The following is an 18,171-nucleotide window of genomic DNA, read 5'->3' as shown; positions in this document are numbered from 1 at the left end:
CAGTAGCATAGACGCTACTACACAGCCGGCTGCAGAGTATTTCACTCCCTCCGCGGCAGTAGACACAGTCACAGCAGCCGCTGAGACCCGCCGCCACATCAGAGCAGGATACCCGGGCGTGATCACAGACCTGATCCCCGGGGTGAACAGTGAGGTAACCCCGGTCTCCACCGCTTGTTCTTCTCTCTACCTTCACTTTATCTCTTGCTATACTATCTCTTCCCTCACCTTTTTTCTTACCCTGCTTTCTTATCTTACTGTAATTTATCCATATACTAGCATTCTCTTATATACCTACTATTACATCTTCCTCAAAACTGTGCTAGTATTCTCCTTGCGGGCAAAACTGTGTGGCTCTAGAAAGTTATTATATAGCCACCATTATACTGTCATTTGCCGCACCACTAAACAGAGTTTTCATTCTCAAACATGCAGTAATAGATATGTGCATTTTGTCCATGTATTTTTTCTATTTTTTCTCCCTCTTATCACTATTTCTTTGATACCAAACAAACTAGGGGGGTCCGCTCACCCGTCATACCTTATTGGCCCCTCAGTGTCACCTGACCCTGATAGGAAGCCTGCATTCATTTGGACAATTTGAGTACACGGAGGGGGTGACCCCTCTGCAGGAAACTTGTGAGTCCAGTAGTGCCACAGGTATTTAAACGGACAGCAGCCACCCCACCTCCTTCCCACATAGATCCCCAGGTCATTTGGGGTCCGCTCACCCGCAATACCTAAAAGCCCGTCAGCACAAACCGTATCCTGACGGAAGCTAGTAAAACTCGGGACTCTCAAGTACACAGAGGGGGTGACCCCACTGGAGGAAACCTTTGATCCCTAAATTTTGCTATAGGTATATAAAGCTGGGCAGCAGCCACCTCAAGGGGACTCATAGGGAATTAAGGTTGACTTCCCACAATACCTGTAAAAGCCCACTAAAAATATACCTAGTGGTAGCTGGTATGGGGGAATGTGACCAGTAGCAGTCAGGGAGACTTGACTGTGAACAATTACCTTCCTATCTATACTATAGGTATATAAAGTCGGCGCAGTGTCACCTTGGAGTGTTTTGTTTTGGTCATCTACCTCTATACCTTGATTCGTTCCTTTTCCTTCCTTCTCCTTCACTTTTACTTTTACTTTTTCTTTCTCTCTTTTTTCTGTTAAAGTGGAGACCGTTTTTCTTACCTCTTTTTGCAAAATCGACTATAAATACCTACTTATATTTTCGCTGAGACCAACATTATTCTCTGTGAATCTGATACATATACTGCCTAATAAAAATAAATACTAGCCTTCTTTCTAAAAACCCACTTATTCTCCAAACATTGGAAAAGGTGGCGAATACAGCCAAAACAATGGAACTGTACTTGAGCATAATATGCTAAAAAGTGCTAAAACTTGGTTCTGCTAAAAGTATTTCAGTGTATCCAAATAACATTCCAAACTTTGGAAACTTTTGATACAAGGGTGGAAACACTGTAAACTTTTGATGTAAGAAGTGACTATATATAGCACTTCAATACTATCCTCTCTCTTTTCCAGATTGGTAAGCACTTTTTCTATAGTTTATAAAGCGAATTTTTTCCCTGTATATATGTTATCCATGGCTGCTTAGTGTCTGACCAATTCAGACTTGTAGAAAGAAATACCCACAAATTGCTAGAGGGAGCCTACTCCTCAAATACCTATTGGAGGGATCACATCCCAGGTATACTGTTGGCCAAGGCAGTTGTATCTATTCATGTTATCTGTTTGTGTGTCCATGTCTAGTGTATAATTTTACTTTAATCTAATTAAAAGTTATATTTTAATAAATCAATAATACTTGTATCAGGGAACATTCCCGAATATACCAATAGTGTATCACTAGAATTTTAGGGTTTACCCACAATTGGCGTATCTGTGTCTGTCACATGCTCACCCACCTTTACTAATTGTCATAATTTTCTTTACTAAATTGTATTAATTACTGTATAAGAGTGCCCCAACAAAAAGAGAGTCTTTCCCCTCTTTCCCAATACTATATTCTTACTCTCTAGGGAGCACCTCCACATTTTCTATTTTTGAATATAGGTCTTGTACCTATATCTATAAATACATAATACTGTGGATTCGAACATACTATAATTTATTTATTTTCTTATACCTGTGCCCTGGTCACTTCCCATTCCCCTTTCCCTACTACAAATCAATCAGAATAAGGTCTATGATGTGGGCACCAGGAGAGACTCACGTCACCCCCAATCTATGGGGAATGTCAGCATGTCCAGTGTTGAGATCAGTGTGCAACTACAGCACATGATATACGGACCGTGAGAGAGTCATGTTACCCTCTATGTATGGGGATTGTCAGCACGTCCAGCGTTGGGATCAGTGTGTGACTGCAGCACATGATGTGGGCACTGGGAGAGATTCACCTTACCCCCTATGAATGGGGAATGTCAGCACCTCCATTGTTGGGATCAGTGCGTGACCACAGCCAGGGGAGCCGAGAGAGGGGGGGAGCAGGTACTAATTACCCGGGCCCAGGCTTGCTAAAGGGGCCCCAGCAGGGGCCCTGGTTCGACCCCTCCCTTCCCCCTCCGTCCCTCCCGGGTATCAACAGTAGCACACACTTCTACAGCATGTGCTGTTCTGACAGCAGGCTCAGCATGAGTGTCTGCAAGAAAAGGACTGCCCTAGGGCGGTCAGAGGGCGCTGTTATGGGATGTTGGTCAAGTGCAGCAGCTACTATACAGGGACTGAGTGGGTCCCCCAAAAGGTAGGTGCAGAAAAGAAAGATAAAGTAGCGCTTGCAAATGAGGAAAATCAATATAAAAATTTATTACACATGAATATGACAATAAATAAACAATATATTAAAGGAGTACACAATGAAATATATGTAAATAAAAGCTCAGGTCCTCAGTGGGTGCCACTTTTTAAAGAATGTTAATAGGATCCGTCCTATATGTGCCGTGGGGTGGGAGTCTCGATAGGACCCAATGGAGTTCTTATGAACTGAGATGATATATGAAGTTTCCACTTGATTAAAGTCAGCGAATTTTAGAAGATGAATATAATTACCACTGTTGGTCCCTTAGGAGTCTTGTGTCCATTTAGGACTGCTGAAGAAGCTGTGATCTCCGTGTAGGGTTGTGGATGAAATCTTCTCCGCTTGATAATGGCATATGTGGAGCCAGGTGGAGGGTCTCAGAAAGATGTTTTTTCTCCAAGAAATGTAAGATGGTAAACGGATATCCTTGACAAAGCTGCCCCTAGAGGCAGTGAAACGCGTTGGAAGCTGCTTGCTCATATTGGCCCCTCACTGCCATTGCCACACTGCGTTATTTGGATCCAACCAGCCGTTTACCATCTTACATTTCTTGGAGAAAAACCATCTTTCTGAGACCCTCCACCTGGCTCCACATATGCCATTATCAAGCGGAGAAGATTTCATCCACAACCCTACACGGAGATCACAGCTTCTTCAGCAGTCCTAAATGGACACAAGACTCCTAAGGGACCAACAGTGGTAATTATATTCATCTTCTAAAATTCGCTGACTTTAATCAAGTGGAAACTTCATATATCATCTCAGTTCATAAGAACTCCATTGGGTCCTATCGAGACTCCCACCCCACGGCACATATAGGACGGATCCTATTAACATTCTTTAAAAAGTGGCACCCACTGAGGACCTGAGCTTTTATTTACATATATTTTATTGTGTACTCCTTTAATATATTGTTTATTTATTGTCATATTCATGTGTAATCAATTTTTATATTGATTTTCCTCATTTGCAAGCGCTACTTTATCTTTCTTTTCAGCATGAGTGTCTCACTGACAGCGTGAGAGGTCATGCTGAGCCTGCTGTCAGCACAGCACATGCTGTAGGTGTGTGCTGCGTCTGGGATTACAGTTTTTAGAGTTTTCTTTTACCCACCTCTAAACATTTTGGGGGTGTGGCCTAAGTGTGGGAGGTGCCCACACCACACACACTTAGGCCACACCCCCAAAATTTTACGGGGGCCCGGCATTCCTCTCGGCTGCCCTGACCACAGCACATGATGTAGGCACCGGTAGAGACTCACATTACCCCCAATGGGTATCCGGAATGATCATAGACTGACTCATGATAGACAGTCATATGGTCGACAGGGTCAAAAGGTTCACAGTATTAAAGGTCGACACAATATGTTGACATGGAAAATGTGGACAGGGTTTGAAGGTCGACTGGCAATAGGTTGACATGGTCAAAAGGTCGACATGGAAAAGGGTTGACATGAAAGGGTCAACATGAAAAGGGCCGACATGAAAAGGGTCAACATGCATTTTTTTTTTCAAATTTTTCAGTCGACATGCCGACAGGCGGTATTTCATGCCCTACCATCCACTAGGTCATGGAGGGACAATAATATAGTGTGCCAAGAGCAGCAAGGCACAGAGCCTGAAGCATAGGGAGCGCAGTGAGCCATGCGTGGAGACGCGGTACACTTAGACAGTGTCCATGTCGACCTATGTCGACATAGAAACCCTACAAACATTAAATACTCATGCCGACCTTTTGCATGTCAACCTTTTGACCATGTTCACCTTTTTGATGTCGGACATTTAACCATATCGACCTTTTGACCTGTCGACCATATGACTGTATATCATGAGTCAGTCTATGATTTATATCATAACCCCCCAATGAAAGAGGCATGTCACCACGTCCAGTGTTGGGATCAGTATGTGACTGCAGCACATGATGTGGGCACCGAGAGAGACTCACGTTGCTCCCTATGTATGGTGAATGTCACCATGTCCAGTGTTGGGATCAGTATGTGACTGCAGCACATGATGTGGGCACTGGGAGAGACTCATGTTGCCCCCTATGTATGGGGAATGTCACCACGTCCAGTGTTGGGATAAGTGCGTGATTGCAGCACATGATGTGGGCACTGCGAGAGACTCATGTTATCCCCAATCTATGGGGAATGTCAGCACGTCCAGTGTTGGGATCAGTATGTGACTGCAGCACATGATGTGGGCACTGGGAGAGACTCATGTTGCTCCCTATGTATGGGGAATGTCACCACGTCCAGTGTTGGGATCAGTGCGTGATTGCAGCACATGATGTGGGCACTGTGAGAGACTCCTGTTATCCCCAATCTATGGGGAATGTCACCACGTCCAGTGTTGGGATCAGTATGTGACTGCAGCACATGATGTGGGCACCGAGAGAGACTCACGTTGCTCCCTATGTATGGTGAATGTCACCATGTCCAGTGTTGGGATCAGTATGTGACTGCAGCACATGATGTGGGCACCGAGAGAGACTCACGTTGCTCCCTATGTATGGGGAATGTCACCACGTCCAGTGTTGGGATCAGTGCGTGATTGCAGCACATGATGTGGGCACTGCGAGAGACTCATGTTATCCCCAATCTATGGGGAATGTCACCACGTCCAGTGTTGGGATCAGTGCGTGACTGCAGCACATGATTTGGGTACCGGGAGAGACTTACGTTACCCCATATCTATGGGGAATGTCACCACGTCCAGTGTTAGGATCAGTGTGTGACCGCAGCACATGATGTGAGCACTGGGAGAGACTCACATTACCTCCCCATCTATGGGGAATGTCACCACCTCTAGTGTTGGGATCAGTGCGTGACTGCAGCACATGATTTGGGCACCGGGAGAGACTTATGTTACCCCATATCTATGGGGAATGTCACCACGTCCAGTGTGTGACTGCAGCACATGAAGTGGGAACCCGGAGAGACTCATGTTACCCCCTATGTAAGGGGAATGTCAGCACGTATAGGGGGAAATTTAATAGGATGAGAGATTCAGAAAGTGAGACATTTGGAAAGAAATCTCTAGTTTTTTAAAGCGGCAATCATATATATATATATATATATATATATATATATATATATACTGCAAAATCAAACTGGTTTTGCAGTGTAAATGATTGCCGCTTTAAAAAAACCTGGAGATTTCTTACCAAAGCTCTCACTTTTTGAATCTCTCATCCTATTAAATTTCACCCCCAGTGTTGGGATCAGTGTGGGAATGCAGCACATGATTTGGGCACCGGGAGAGACTCACATTGCCCACCTACTGTATGTGTGGGGAATGTCAGCACGTCCAGGGTTGGGATCAGTGTGTGACTGCAGAACATGATGTGGGCACCAGGATAGACTCACGTTACCCCCTATCTATGGGGAATCTGACCGCCGCCAGTGTGGGCATCCAGGTCACACGTGACACAGATCTAGCTGCTCTTCATGTATGATTGGGTTATCTCATGACAGGTACTAGCTGCCTTCAAGCACACTGAGGCAATGTGTAAGTTTCCAGTGACGTCTGGTGACTCCATGTAACATATAACCCCACAGATGGAGCAATGTACGCACCGGGGAGGTGGTCAGCTTCAGAATGCTGCCGTTCTTGATGTCCATCCTGTTCTGTGAATAAAGAAAGAAAAAGGAGATTAATCTCTATCCCACAGCCATGCACTTCAATCTCCTGGGACTCGGCTCATCTCCCCAACCTTTATCCAGGTTATTACCATATGAGGATGCTCAAAGGTGTCCATTAACTATCAATGTGCAGATGAGCATCTGCCCTGTATTACATTAGCAACTTTGAGAATAGGCTTAGTTCTATAGCATGTATGTATGTATGTATGTATGTAAGTATGTATGTTGATAGTGAGGTAAATGCGTGCATTTAGTGGATTTGTAGTTGTACTAACGAGCGTCTGTCCATGGGCCGCTATTATCAAGAAACACTTTGTAAGATTTGAACTTTGCTGAAAATTGCATTTATTTATTCTTCATTTCCGAGTTTCAAATTATTTCTACATCTGGAAACATGAAAACATAATATTAATATAACAACGCAGGGGACCTAAGCACGTGGTCAGTGCCGACTCTACCCAGTCAGCAAGGTCTGCAAAGCAGGGAGGCACTGAGTGGTAGCGAAGCACACTGGGTGGGAGAGGCCTGCACTTGGCCAGGAGAGTCGTGCACTGGGAGGTAGAGGCACTGGGGCGCGAGAGGCTAGTACTTGACCAGGAGAGTCACGCAATGTGCGGGAGAGGGTCTGGGCAGGAGAGTGGCCGGCACTTGGCCAGGAGAGGCCGGTGCTGGGTGGGAGAGGCATGCGCTGGGTGGAAGAGGCACTTGGGCGGGAGACGCCAGCACTTGGCCAGGAGAGGCCGGCACTTGGCCAGGAGAGACACACTTGGCAGGATAGACACTGGGCAGGAGAGATGCGTGCTTGTCGGGAGAGACCTCTGGGATAGGAGAGGTCGCACTTGGCCAGCAGAGGTGTGCAATGGTTACATAGTTACATAGTTACAAAGTAGGTGAGGCTGAATAAAGACTTGCGTCCATCTAGTTCAACCTATGTTTATAGTAGCTTATCCCTTGTTGTATAGTATGTTCTGATATTTTAAAGACAGATTATGTTACTTATGCGTACCCATGGATGTTTTTAACCAATAAATGTTTATCCAACCTTATTTCAAACGTATTTATAGTGTCTGCCGACACCACTTCTTCAGGAAGAGAGTTCCAAAGTTTGACTGCTCTGAGAGGCAGAAACTTTGGTTCGAGAGGCAGTGGGGCGGAAAAGGCCAGCACTTTTTCAGGAGAGGCGTTTGCTGGCTGGGAGAGGCACCGGGCGGGAGAGGCCAGCACTTGGCCAGAAGAGGCACATGCCGGGCAGGAGAGGCACTGGGGCAGTAGAGGCCAGCACTTGGCCAGGAGAGGAGCAAGCTTGGAGGGAGAAGCACTGGGACTGGAGAGGCCGGCCCTTCACCATGAGAGGCACATGCTTGGCAGGAGAATTACTTGGGTGGGAGAGGCTGGCACTTGACCAGGACAGGTGTGTGCTGGGAGTGAGAGGTGCATGCTAGACGGGAGAGGCAATGGGGTGGGAGAGGCAGGCCCTTCACCAGGAGAGGCAGATACTTGGCGGGAGAGGCTGGCACTTGGCCGGGAGAGACACGCTTGGCAGGAATGGCACTGGGCAGGAGAGTTGCGTGCTTGGCAGGAGAGGACTCTGAGGTGGGAGAGGTAAGCACTTGGCCAGGAGAGGTGTACACTGGGAGGGAGAGGCAGTGGGTGGGAAAGGCCAGCACTTGGCCAGGAGAGGCGCACGCTGGAAAGACAGCAGAGGCCGACACTTTGCCAGGAGAGGCACTGGGGCAGGAGAGGCCGGCACTTGGCCAAGAGAGGCACTGGGGTGGGAGAAGCTGGCACTTGGCCAGGAGCAGCACTGGGGTGGGAGAGGCCAGCACTTGGCCAGGAGATGCGCACGCTTGGTGGGAGAGGAACTGGGGTGGGAGATGACGGCACTTGGCCAGGAGAGGCACACGCTTAGCGGGAGAGGCACTGGGGAAGGAGTGGCCAGCACTTGGCAGGAGAGGCGCTGGGGAAAGAGATGCCAGGTCTTGGAGGGAGAGATGCTCCCCATGCACCTGCCAAACTGTTTGACAATCAGTGGTGCCGGCAGTTTGAATAGCATCCCCCTTCCTCCTCCTCATTGGAAAACACAGCTAGGCAGAATTAACTCCACCCACTCCCATACATGTCTGCATGTATTTGCTGACCTTGTACTGCTTAGCTCCTATTCCCAGCTAATCAGAGAGCAGCAAGAGTCGTCATCAGTTAGTCCATACTTTGGTGCACTGAATGCAGGTGAGCTGTGGCAAGGAAGGTGCTGCAGGGTTTTGTCTTGGCATGCACCTGTGTACCCGAGGCACCCCCCACCTCATTACACACTCCTTCTCCTCTGTGGCCATTACATGTAAGGGGCACTATTACTGTAGGCCTTGTGTATAAGGGGCACTACTGTGGTCACTGTGTATAAGGGGCATTACTTTATCATGTAATGTGAATAAGATTTTACTACTGTGTGGCATAATTTGAAATGTAGGTGAGCACCCTAGTAATGGCCCTGCAAGTGGTGAACACAAACTCATTAATAAACAGATTTTCAGATCCCACCAAGTCAGAAGTCAGGGACATGTATGGATGCCACATGTAGGGATGGGGGATTTGCAAGGATTAGGGGTGGGGTATAAACAGCTCTCAATGCTGAGACAGTAGGAAGCGTATATGTCACATGTAGTGATGGGAACGTGTAAGGGTGCAGTGAGTATGGGCGGGGACATGCAAGGAAGCCACATGTAGGGATGTGCAAGAATTCCACGTGTAGGCACGTGCAAGTATGCCACGTGTAGGGACGTGCGAGGATGCCACGTGTAGGGACGTGCAAGGATGCCACATGTAGGGACGTGAAAGGATGCCACGTGTAGGGACATGCGAGGATGCCACGTGTAGAGATGTGCAAGGATGCCACGTGTATCGATGTGCAAGGATGCCACGTGTATCGACATGCAAGTATGCCACGTGTAGGTATGTGCAAGGATGCCACGTGTAGGGACGTGCAAGGATGCCATGTGTAGGGACATGCGAGAATGCCATGTTTATAGACAGGGGACATGTAAGGATGCCACGTGTAGGGATGGGGGAAGTGTAAGGATGCCACGTGTATGTTTTACCAATTATCAAATTGGTAATACCAATTACCAATTATCAAAGTAAAGTAACATCTTATAATGGTTACTGCAGACGTAAAGTCCCTCTATACCATTATCAATCACAAAGATGGTTCCAAGGCCATCACTTCATAATTAAGATAAAGGGATTTAAATATAGACCTCCAGAACTTTTTAAATGAAGGGGTTGATTTTATGTTAACTAATAATTATTTTTTATTGGAGGACTGTTTTTATCTGATGGGGACTGCAATGGGCACCAGATTCAGCTCCAGTTATGCTCATATTTTTATGGGGCAATGCAAGGAGGAATATGTATGGACTAACAATCCATTTGGGGTGAATCTGGTGTCCTGGAGAAGATACATACACAACATCATTTTTTTTTTTAGAAAGGAAATGAGACCGATCTTGCAATTTTTTGCACCTATCTTAATAAAAATAACAAGAACATAGAACTTAACTTCAATATTAATAAGGTCACTATAGATTTTTTAGACATTGCTGTATTTATTGATGAGGTCGTTATAAAAACTAAAACTTTTACCAAACCCACTGACTATTTATCATACATTCAATGAGATAGTTGGCATCATACACAATGGTTAAATGCCATTCCTGGAGGGCAATTTATAAAAATTAGAAGGAACTGTACAGATGATGGCACATACAAAAAACAAGCAGGAAACATGTTTGATAGATTTATCAAGAGTGAATATGACCCCAATTTTATTGAAGAGAAAGTTCTTGTAATAAATATGATTGACCAAACTGATCTCCAACACAAAATTATAGAAAAATCTTTTTTTTTTTTAAATAGTAATATTTTAGGTATACTGTACATCTTCCTAATTACCCCCAGGTTTATCTATAGAAAAGCTCCAAATATTAGAAATACAATTGTACGTAGTGCCCTCATTTCCACTAAACATATGGGGAGGATTGCCACTAAGGGCTTCCATAGGTGTGGCAGTTGTAAGGGATGCAAAACAGTTAAAAACAATGGGATAACCAAATACAATAAGGTTAAAATAATGGAGACAACCACGCAAAGATACCCAATAATTCCACGGGCAAGTGGCAGAAACCCGGTGGAATAAAAGAGGGTAGCGGACTGGTGATATAGGCGAGACAGAGAATAACAGAGAAAACTTATAGGAAACTTGGAGCCTGTAGCGTCCCCTAGAGTATAAGAATTATATTGGTGATCGCAAATATTACAGATATCCACAGGTAAGTGGCAGATACCTTGTGGAATAAAAGAAACCCTCACAGACAGACGATAGACGTCTGAGAGTTGAAAAGGTCCAGAAACTAAGAAGACCAGATAAAAGAATTAAAGCAAAAATGGAGAAATACGTGGCAAAAGTCCCAAAAGCTGCTAAAGGAGCACAAGCGCAAAAAGAAAAAGGAAAAAAGGATAAATCAACAATTATGACCCCAGCCTCAGCCCCTAGTTCACCCAGCAACATCAGTACATCAGAATCCCTGGACGACACTCTACACACTGTAGAGACGCCAGCACAAAGAGCTAAAGAAATCCTGGATATACTATCACCTCTATTAGACACAAAGTTAGCACCGCTGTCAGAAGCAATCAATAAAATGGTGGAACAAACATCACAACATTCAACGAGATTGATGGAGGCAGAAGACAGGATATCGACGTTAGAAGACAACCTTAAAATAATTACTACACAAGTACAAGAACGTGAAAACATCATTGTAACATTAATGGACAAGGTAGAAGAGTTGGAGAACAGGAGCAGAAGAAGCAACCTGAGGCTTATAAGGTTTACCTGAAAATGTTAAAAACAGAGTCTTAATGGCTATTGTTTCAGAATGGCTACCAGAAAAGCAAGGCCTAGGAAAACAGGAACCCATTGTGGTAGAACAGGTACACCGAATTGGACTCGAACGGCAAAACACACAACAAAGACCCAGGCCGGTGATTTTCAAGTTGCTCAATTATATGGACAAGGTGAAAATCATGAATGCATACCACAAGAGCACTGAAATAAAATATGAAAACTCACGCCTTCTTCTATTTCAAGATTTTTCATATCAGGTATCTAACAAGAGACTCCGAAATGTGCAAGGAACTCTATGCAAATAAAATACGATTTGCATTCCTATACCCTGCCAAGCTGAGAGTGAACCATGAAGGGAAGACGCAAATATTCGATAACCCAGAAGAAGCATGGAAATTTCTGAAATCTCTAAAACCTACAAACAAAGCCTGTATCAATATCGATATAAATGTAACCAGAAGGACAATAAGTGAAATGCGCAATTTATGTACTCTTTCCGTAACTTGCGTACCCTTTAACCTAGCTACGTGCGAACAAAGCGTAGCGCAATGTAGCAGACCTTTTCTGTGTATTGTACACGCTGGATCAACACCAGTAATTGAGTATCCCTTCGCAGTACTTAGTACCTAAAACTGCGAATACCTTTAGGGACAATGTCCGTAATATACCTTATCGCTATATGTGAATAATAGACGAGACAAAGATATAACAAAGTGAGGAGATAGATTCTCCAAATAGTGTATTTTAGTCCCTAGCGGACAACAGGGGGTTACAGAAACAGAGTATAACATGTGATACAGTTAAATTAACAATACTAAGTACACTTTAAACTAACAGGGGAACAGAAATAGATACAGAATATAATCAGCCACATTACATAAACAGGAATACAAATGTTACTGTCACGGAATAGCGCAGCGCAGTCCGGTAGGAGCTCGCTATATTCAAATAGAACTATAGCCGGCCAGCTCAGGGATAGCTATCTTTATAGTGTCCAAACAAAGGGTGGGGTCAAAGGCCAAATGTCAAGTCCTCAGGGATTGGAGCAAAGTACTGCACCCAATAAGGGATGGTGCAGGGGGAGTGTGCTTTGGTGTCCTTTGTTTGTTGGCATCGTCGTCGGGGTCGTAAATCAGCACAAGAACCGGTTATAGCTTGATTCCTTTGTCTTACACAGTTCTAACAGCAATAGTACATGGAATATGGATTTTGTCCGTAATTATCGGACCTTGATGATTTGCGAAGATTTCGCTACCTCCGGAGTGCTGCGCATGAGAAACGGAACATAACGATACTAAACATAAACAGAAAGAATTGCATATTGTTAGTTAAACTATGTGTACTGCACTAAACCTTTAAATAAACATCCTTTATTCTGTGTTAATGTGGGATATGAATTTATGTGTCTTAGTATGGCGGCTCTTAAGGTTTGCTTCGCTACACAAAACCTGTGTATAATACTTTATTTGCGCAACTCTGCGAACCAAAATGGCGGCCATACTATCCTAAAATGGCGTGTGTGCAGACTGAAAAAGTCTGATTAAAAGAGGGGTCAACTATAAAAGGAAACCCTAATGGTCTATGAAATAGATCCTTGGGGATTAGGAATTGATAAGCCTTTTGTATAGCAAGGGGTGGGGACATGGAAATGGGGGAGGGTGGGGGAGAGGATAAAAAGACAGTTGACAGGAAACGATAGGAATAAAATACAAGATGTTGGTTTAGATAGTACACTTCAATTTGTTAGCCAGGTTAAGACCAGACTAAATAGAATAATAATAAAATTGGTTTCTCTCTTGCTCGCTGGGACAAGAGGGGACCAAGGAACATTAGAACCCCTATGTGTAATACTGAGATGATTAGATGGAATGACCCTTAATTATAGAACACAGGAGATCTCAGTGAAAAATAATCTCATATTTATCTCCTGGAACGTCGAGGGCTTAAACACCCCTATTAAAAGAAAGATAGTGTTAACTCACCTAAAAAAATACAAACCTGATCTGATGTTTATACAAGAGACACACTGGAAAGAGACAGATCTGAATGTTTTTAAAGATACATGGGTAGGAGAAAGCAGATATGCCGCTTTCCATACCAAAGCCAGAGGGGTGTTGATAGCCTTTAGAAAAGCCCTTAATTACTCAATACTTTCAGAATGGGTAAATTCAGAAGGAAGATATCTGTGTATAAAAGCCAAAATCGAAAATACATTATATACTTTAGTGTGTATATATGCGCCTCAGGGAGAGAACACACAATTTTTTTCAGATTTATACACAAAAATTCAAGGGTGGAAAGAAGGTATATTAATCATTGGAGGAGACTTCAATGCAATTTTAGATGCCCAACTGGATGTAAAAACGGGATCTGATAAGAACATAGGAAGGAGAAAAATACCCCCAACGTTAGCAATGCTTCTGGAAAATTTACACTTGATGGATCCATGGCGATTCGCAAACCCAGACACAAGAAATTATACCTTTTATTCCCACCCACACAACTCCTTTTCTAGACTAGATTACTGGCTAGTGGAGGACAATACCTTGCAAAAAATAGAAAAAAACAGATATATTAGACATATTGATATCCGACCATGCTCCCATTACCATGAAAATACGACTGGACCAAAATATTATACAATCCTTCAACTGGAATTTTCCAGAATATTTGAATAATTCGATAGAATTAAAAAAATATCTGATCCAGACGCATCAAAACTATATAAAGAATAATGAGGTGCATGGGGAGGATATCAATCTGTTATGGCAGGCGTCAAAGCCGGTGATGCGAGGATAAATAATGGCCGATATGGCATCACAGAGGAAGAAACATCAAATGTTGCTGGCAAAAGCATCATTGGAAGTATCTGCGACATACTCTAGGTTGTTAATTGATCCATCTATTACAAACAGATCTAGGTACAAAGAAGCAAAATTGGCTTACGACAACATAGTCACAGAGAGAGCTAACTTATACGTACAACGTAGGAATAACAAATACTTTAGGTGGGGTAACCGTTCAGGTAAAATGCTAGCTAATTTGGTCAAAACAGCCAGAGGATACAAAGCAATTTCAATAATGAAAACGATAAAATAATTAAAGATCAAACACAAATAGCTGAGGCATTCGTATCTTATTTTGAAAACCTATATAAAGCAAAATTAACTCATATTATAAATTATTAAACACACAAATAACACCACAACTAGTTAAATTATACAATGCCATAATAACAAGACACAAAGCACCGGCACGATTTAACAAAGCACAAATAATTGTTATCCCAAAACCAAATAAAGACCACACACTAATCACAGCATACCGCCCAATATCACTTCTTAATCAAGATTCCAAAATTTTTACAAAAATAATAGCCTCGCGATTTCAACAAATACTCCCATTTCTTTTAATGCCCCAGCAAACAGGATTTAAAAAAAACAGACAGCAATCTACAAAATTGACCAAACAAAAAATAAAGAAACAATTATCCTCAGTTTTGACACAGACAAAGCTTTTGACAGAGTCTCATGGCAATACCTAGAAATGCTCTTTCAAAAACAAAACTTTGGTTTAGAATTTATCCATATATTTCAGACACTGTACGAAGAATCATCTGCATATATCACAGTAAACAATTATAACACAAAGTCATTTCAATTAGCTAGAGCAGTGGTTCCCAACCTTTTTTCTCTACCGTACCCCTTGATTAGGCTTTTCATTGATAAGTACCCCCTCCTCTCATTTTGAAATATGGACAGTACTTAGTGGTATGCGGATCCTTATGCATGTCCTTATATTACGGAGGAGTGGAGGAGTAGTATACAGCAAGGAATCATGCCCTTCTGTGTCTAGACACTGGTTGTGTATTATCTCCAGGATTCCCGCTAACACCAGTAGGATTAATGCCGCTGCTTCCTCCACCTTTGCTAGTGCTGGGCAGATGACTGCTGATGTCTGAGGGCAGCATGGGAAGCTCCCAGTGGATTGCTGGTCAGGCATATGACACAACATGGTTTGTCTCCATGGCAATGGGTCTTCTTCAGCCATCAAAAGACCTTTTCATCGTCCGCCATTACGATATTATTTTAAAGTACCCCCAACTGGTCTGCAGAGTACCCCCAGGGGTACTAGTACCCCAGGTTGGGAACCACTGAGCTAGAGGAACGCGACAAGGGTGCCCACTTTCCCCCTTATTATTTAACCTGGCACTAGACCCATTGCTGAGACATATAACACTCAATAAAGAATGGAGAGGAATACACCTGGCAAATAAAGAACTGAAAGTATCCGCATTTGCTGACGATATACTATTATATATGTCAAACCCCAAACAAACTGTCCCAATACTGTTAGCAATGCTAGCAGAATTTGAAAAAGTGGGGGGATTTAAAATAAATTATGCAAAATCAGAAGCCTTATGCCCCTTCCCTGAAGCAAAAAAAGGATGGGGAGATATCTTCCCCTTTAAATGGGCCCCAATACAAGGGATAACATATTTGGGGATTAAGATCCCACCAGACCCCTCTAAGCTGTATTCACTGAATTTCAACGCATTGTGGGCTAAAACTAAAACAGACTTCGCCAGATGGAATTATCTTCCTCTATCAGATATAGGAAGAGGATACCTATACAAAATGATTACATTTCCACGGTTCTTATATATTTTCCAAATGCTCACAATTATACCTACCAAAAACGATATAGGTAAACATAATAAAGAAATGAATTAATTTATATGGTCAGGAAAACGACCAAGAATATCGCTATTTAAGATGCAGCAAAGGAGGGACCTGGGGGGACTAAATCTACCATGCTTAAAATCATATGCCATAGCAGCAAATTACCGAATGGATATAGACTGGATTACAGGGAACAACAGATACACTGACCATCTAATGGAACAGAGCTTTATCCCCAATATCCAATTAACAGCTTTATTACATAAAACACCTAAAAGTATGCCAGAAGAAGTTAAAAATAATATACTCCTAAACACTACTTGCATGGCATGGAGAACGATACAAGGCAGAAATAAACAACACTCTGTCTTCAGACCATTTTGGGGAAACACAAATTTTCCACCAAATCAATATATGAACATCTTTAGAAAATGGCACACGGGAGGGTTAAAATATGTGGCAAATATATTAAAAATAGACGGCATAACACCTTTAACATATACAGAATTGAAAGAAAAATACCCTAACGTGCATGTACCATATTTCGCATACATTCAGAAACTAAGCTACGCTCGCTCAATAGTGTCAAAATCCAAAGTAACAGAAGAACTAGCAATATTAGATAAACATATATGTGCCGGAAAGATCATCACCACAGCACAAATATATGATCTGTGTTGGGTAAAATTGAGATTAGACCTAAAACCAAAGGGAATATTAAAGTGGCTGTTGGACTTTCCAGAGATAAAAATGGGAGATATGATTAAAGCCTATAACCAACTAAATAAAACATTAGTATCCAAAGCATACATGGAAATGCATCAAAAAATATTACATAGAGCCTATTTGACCCCAAAAATTAAGAAATTGATAGGGGAGGCCTCGGATGCGAAATGTTATAAATGTGGAGAAGATAACGCAGAAATAGTACACTGTATGTGGACATGTAAATTAGTACAAACTCTGTGGCAGGAACTGCAAGAATATATAAAACAGACCCTACAAATAGAGTTCACAATCACAAAAAACTGGATATTTTGGGGAATATATACAGCACAATATAAAAAAAAATATACACCATCTATTAGGAATTTACTTATAAATTTAGCAGCTGCCACAAAGAAAACTATATTAGCACAATGGATTACAACCACTCCATCCCCCATGTCGCTAGTACACCCTAGAATAATGTAATTATTCCTTATTGATTGGACAGAGACAACAACACAAAAAGAGAAACTGACAAAAAAGTTTATCGAGACATGGTTACCATATATAAGAACATTATCACTATCTTTAAAAATGGCTCTCAGAAATTCATTTATAGAAACACCTTGGTACATACAAGAAACATTAAATAATGAACCCCCATTCTAAGAAAGGGAAGAGTAATAGGGAATTAATAGAGATTAAGGAGAAAAGGAGATACAAATAGGAATTATACACATAGGATAAATGAGACAAAGTATAGGAATAAGAGGAAGAATTAAAGTGTTACTGTATTTTATAATTGTATTGTACGTTAACGTCAATGCAAATTTTGTATTAAAAAAAAAAGTTGAAATAAATGGAAAATATATTCTATATAGGTTGTACTTCTAGACCCCTCAAAGCATGCATAGAGGAACACCCTAATACTAAAGGGGATGGAGTTACATTCTGTACCCCATCATTTTAAAATGAAACATAATTCTTCAAATGACGACATCATAAGATGTATGGGCATAAAACAAGTGCTAACAAAAGTAAGAAATAGAAATACTGCCACTGTTTTTGCCCAGGAGGAAATGAGGTGCATTTATGATTTTAAAACATTGAAACCTGGGAGACTTAACCTAGACTTTGAGGTGAAATGATTTTGATAAGTGGTTACTTTTTTATTCTTTAGTTACCTTTTTAATAGTGTATCCTGATATTTTATTTGTGTGTATTCTTATATGTTTTTTTGCTGTGATTTTATCTCCCAATGTACTTTATTCTAAAACTTTGTTATGTTCCCTTATCTCCCGGCCATGATAAAGTGGAGGAAGATTTATAGGAACCTATAAACAACATCCTGAATCCTTATTATGGCCAGAAGTGAGGCATCCTATATGTCCATTCGGAAATGGGGAACATCCAT

General features: G+C 42.3%; 1 protein-coding gene across 4 annotated transcripts in view; it reads right to left on the bottom strand.

Annotated features, from left to right (window-relative positions):
* The window catches only part of ELMO3 (engulfment and cell motility 3), a 286,359-nt gene that overhangs the window by 206,313 nt on the left and 61,875 nt on the right, over window positions 1-18,171 (bottom strand). For all 4 annotated transcript variants that reach the window (XM_083164845.1, XM_083164844.1, XM_083164843.1 and 1 more), the window contains exon 5: window positions 6,402-6,452. In XM_083164845.1, the coding sequence (XP_083020971.1) occupies window positions 6,402-6,452 (51 nt within the window). The remainder of the gene's footprint in view (window positions 1-6,401; window positions 6,453-18,171) is intronic.

The sequence above is a fragment of the Crinia signifera genome, chromosome 11 (genome assembly GCF_055691185.1).
Source record: "Crinia signifera chromosome 11, ASM5569118v1, whole genome shotgun sequence".
Lineage (NCBI taxonomy): Eukaryota > Metazoa > Chordata > Amphibia > Anura > Myobatrachidae > Crinia > Crinia signifera.
Note: the sequence above shows the minus strand (reverse complement) of the source record. Positions and strands in the feature narration are given on the sequence as shown.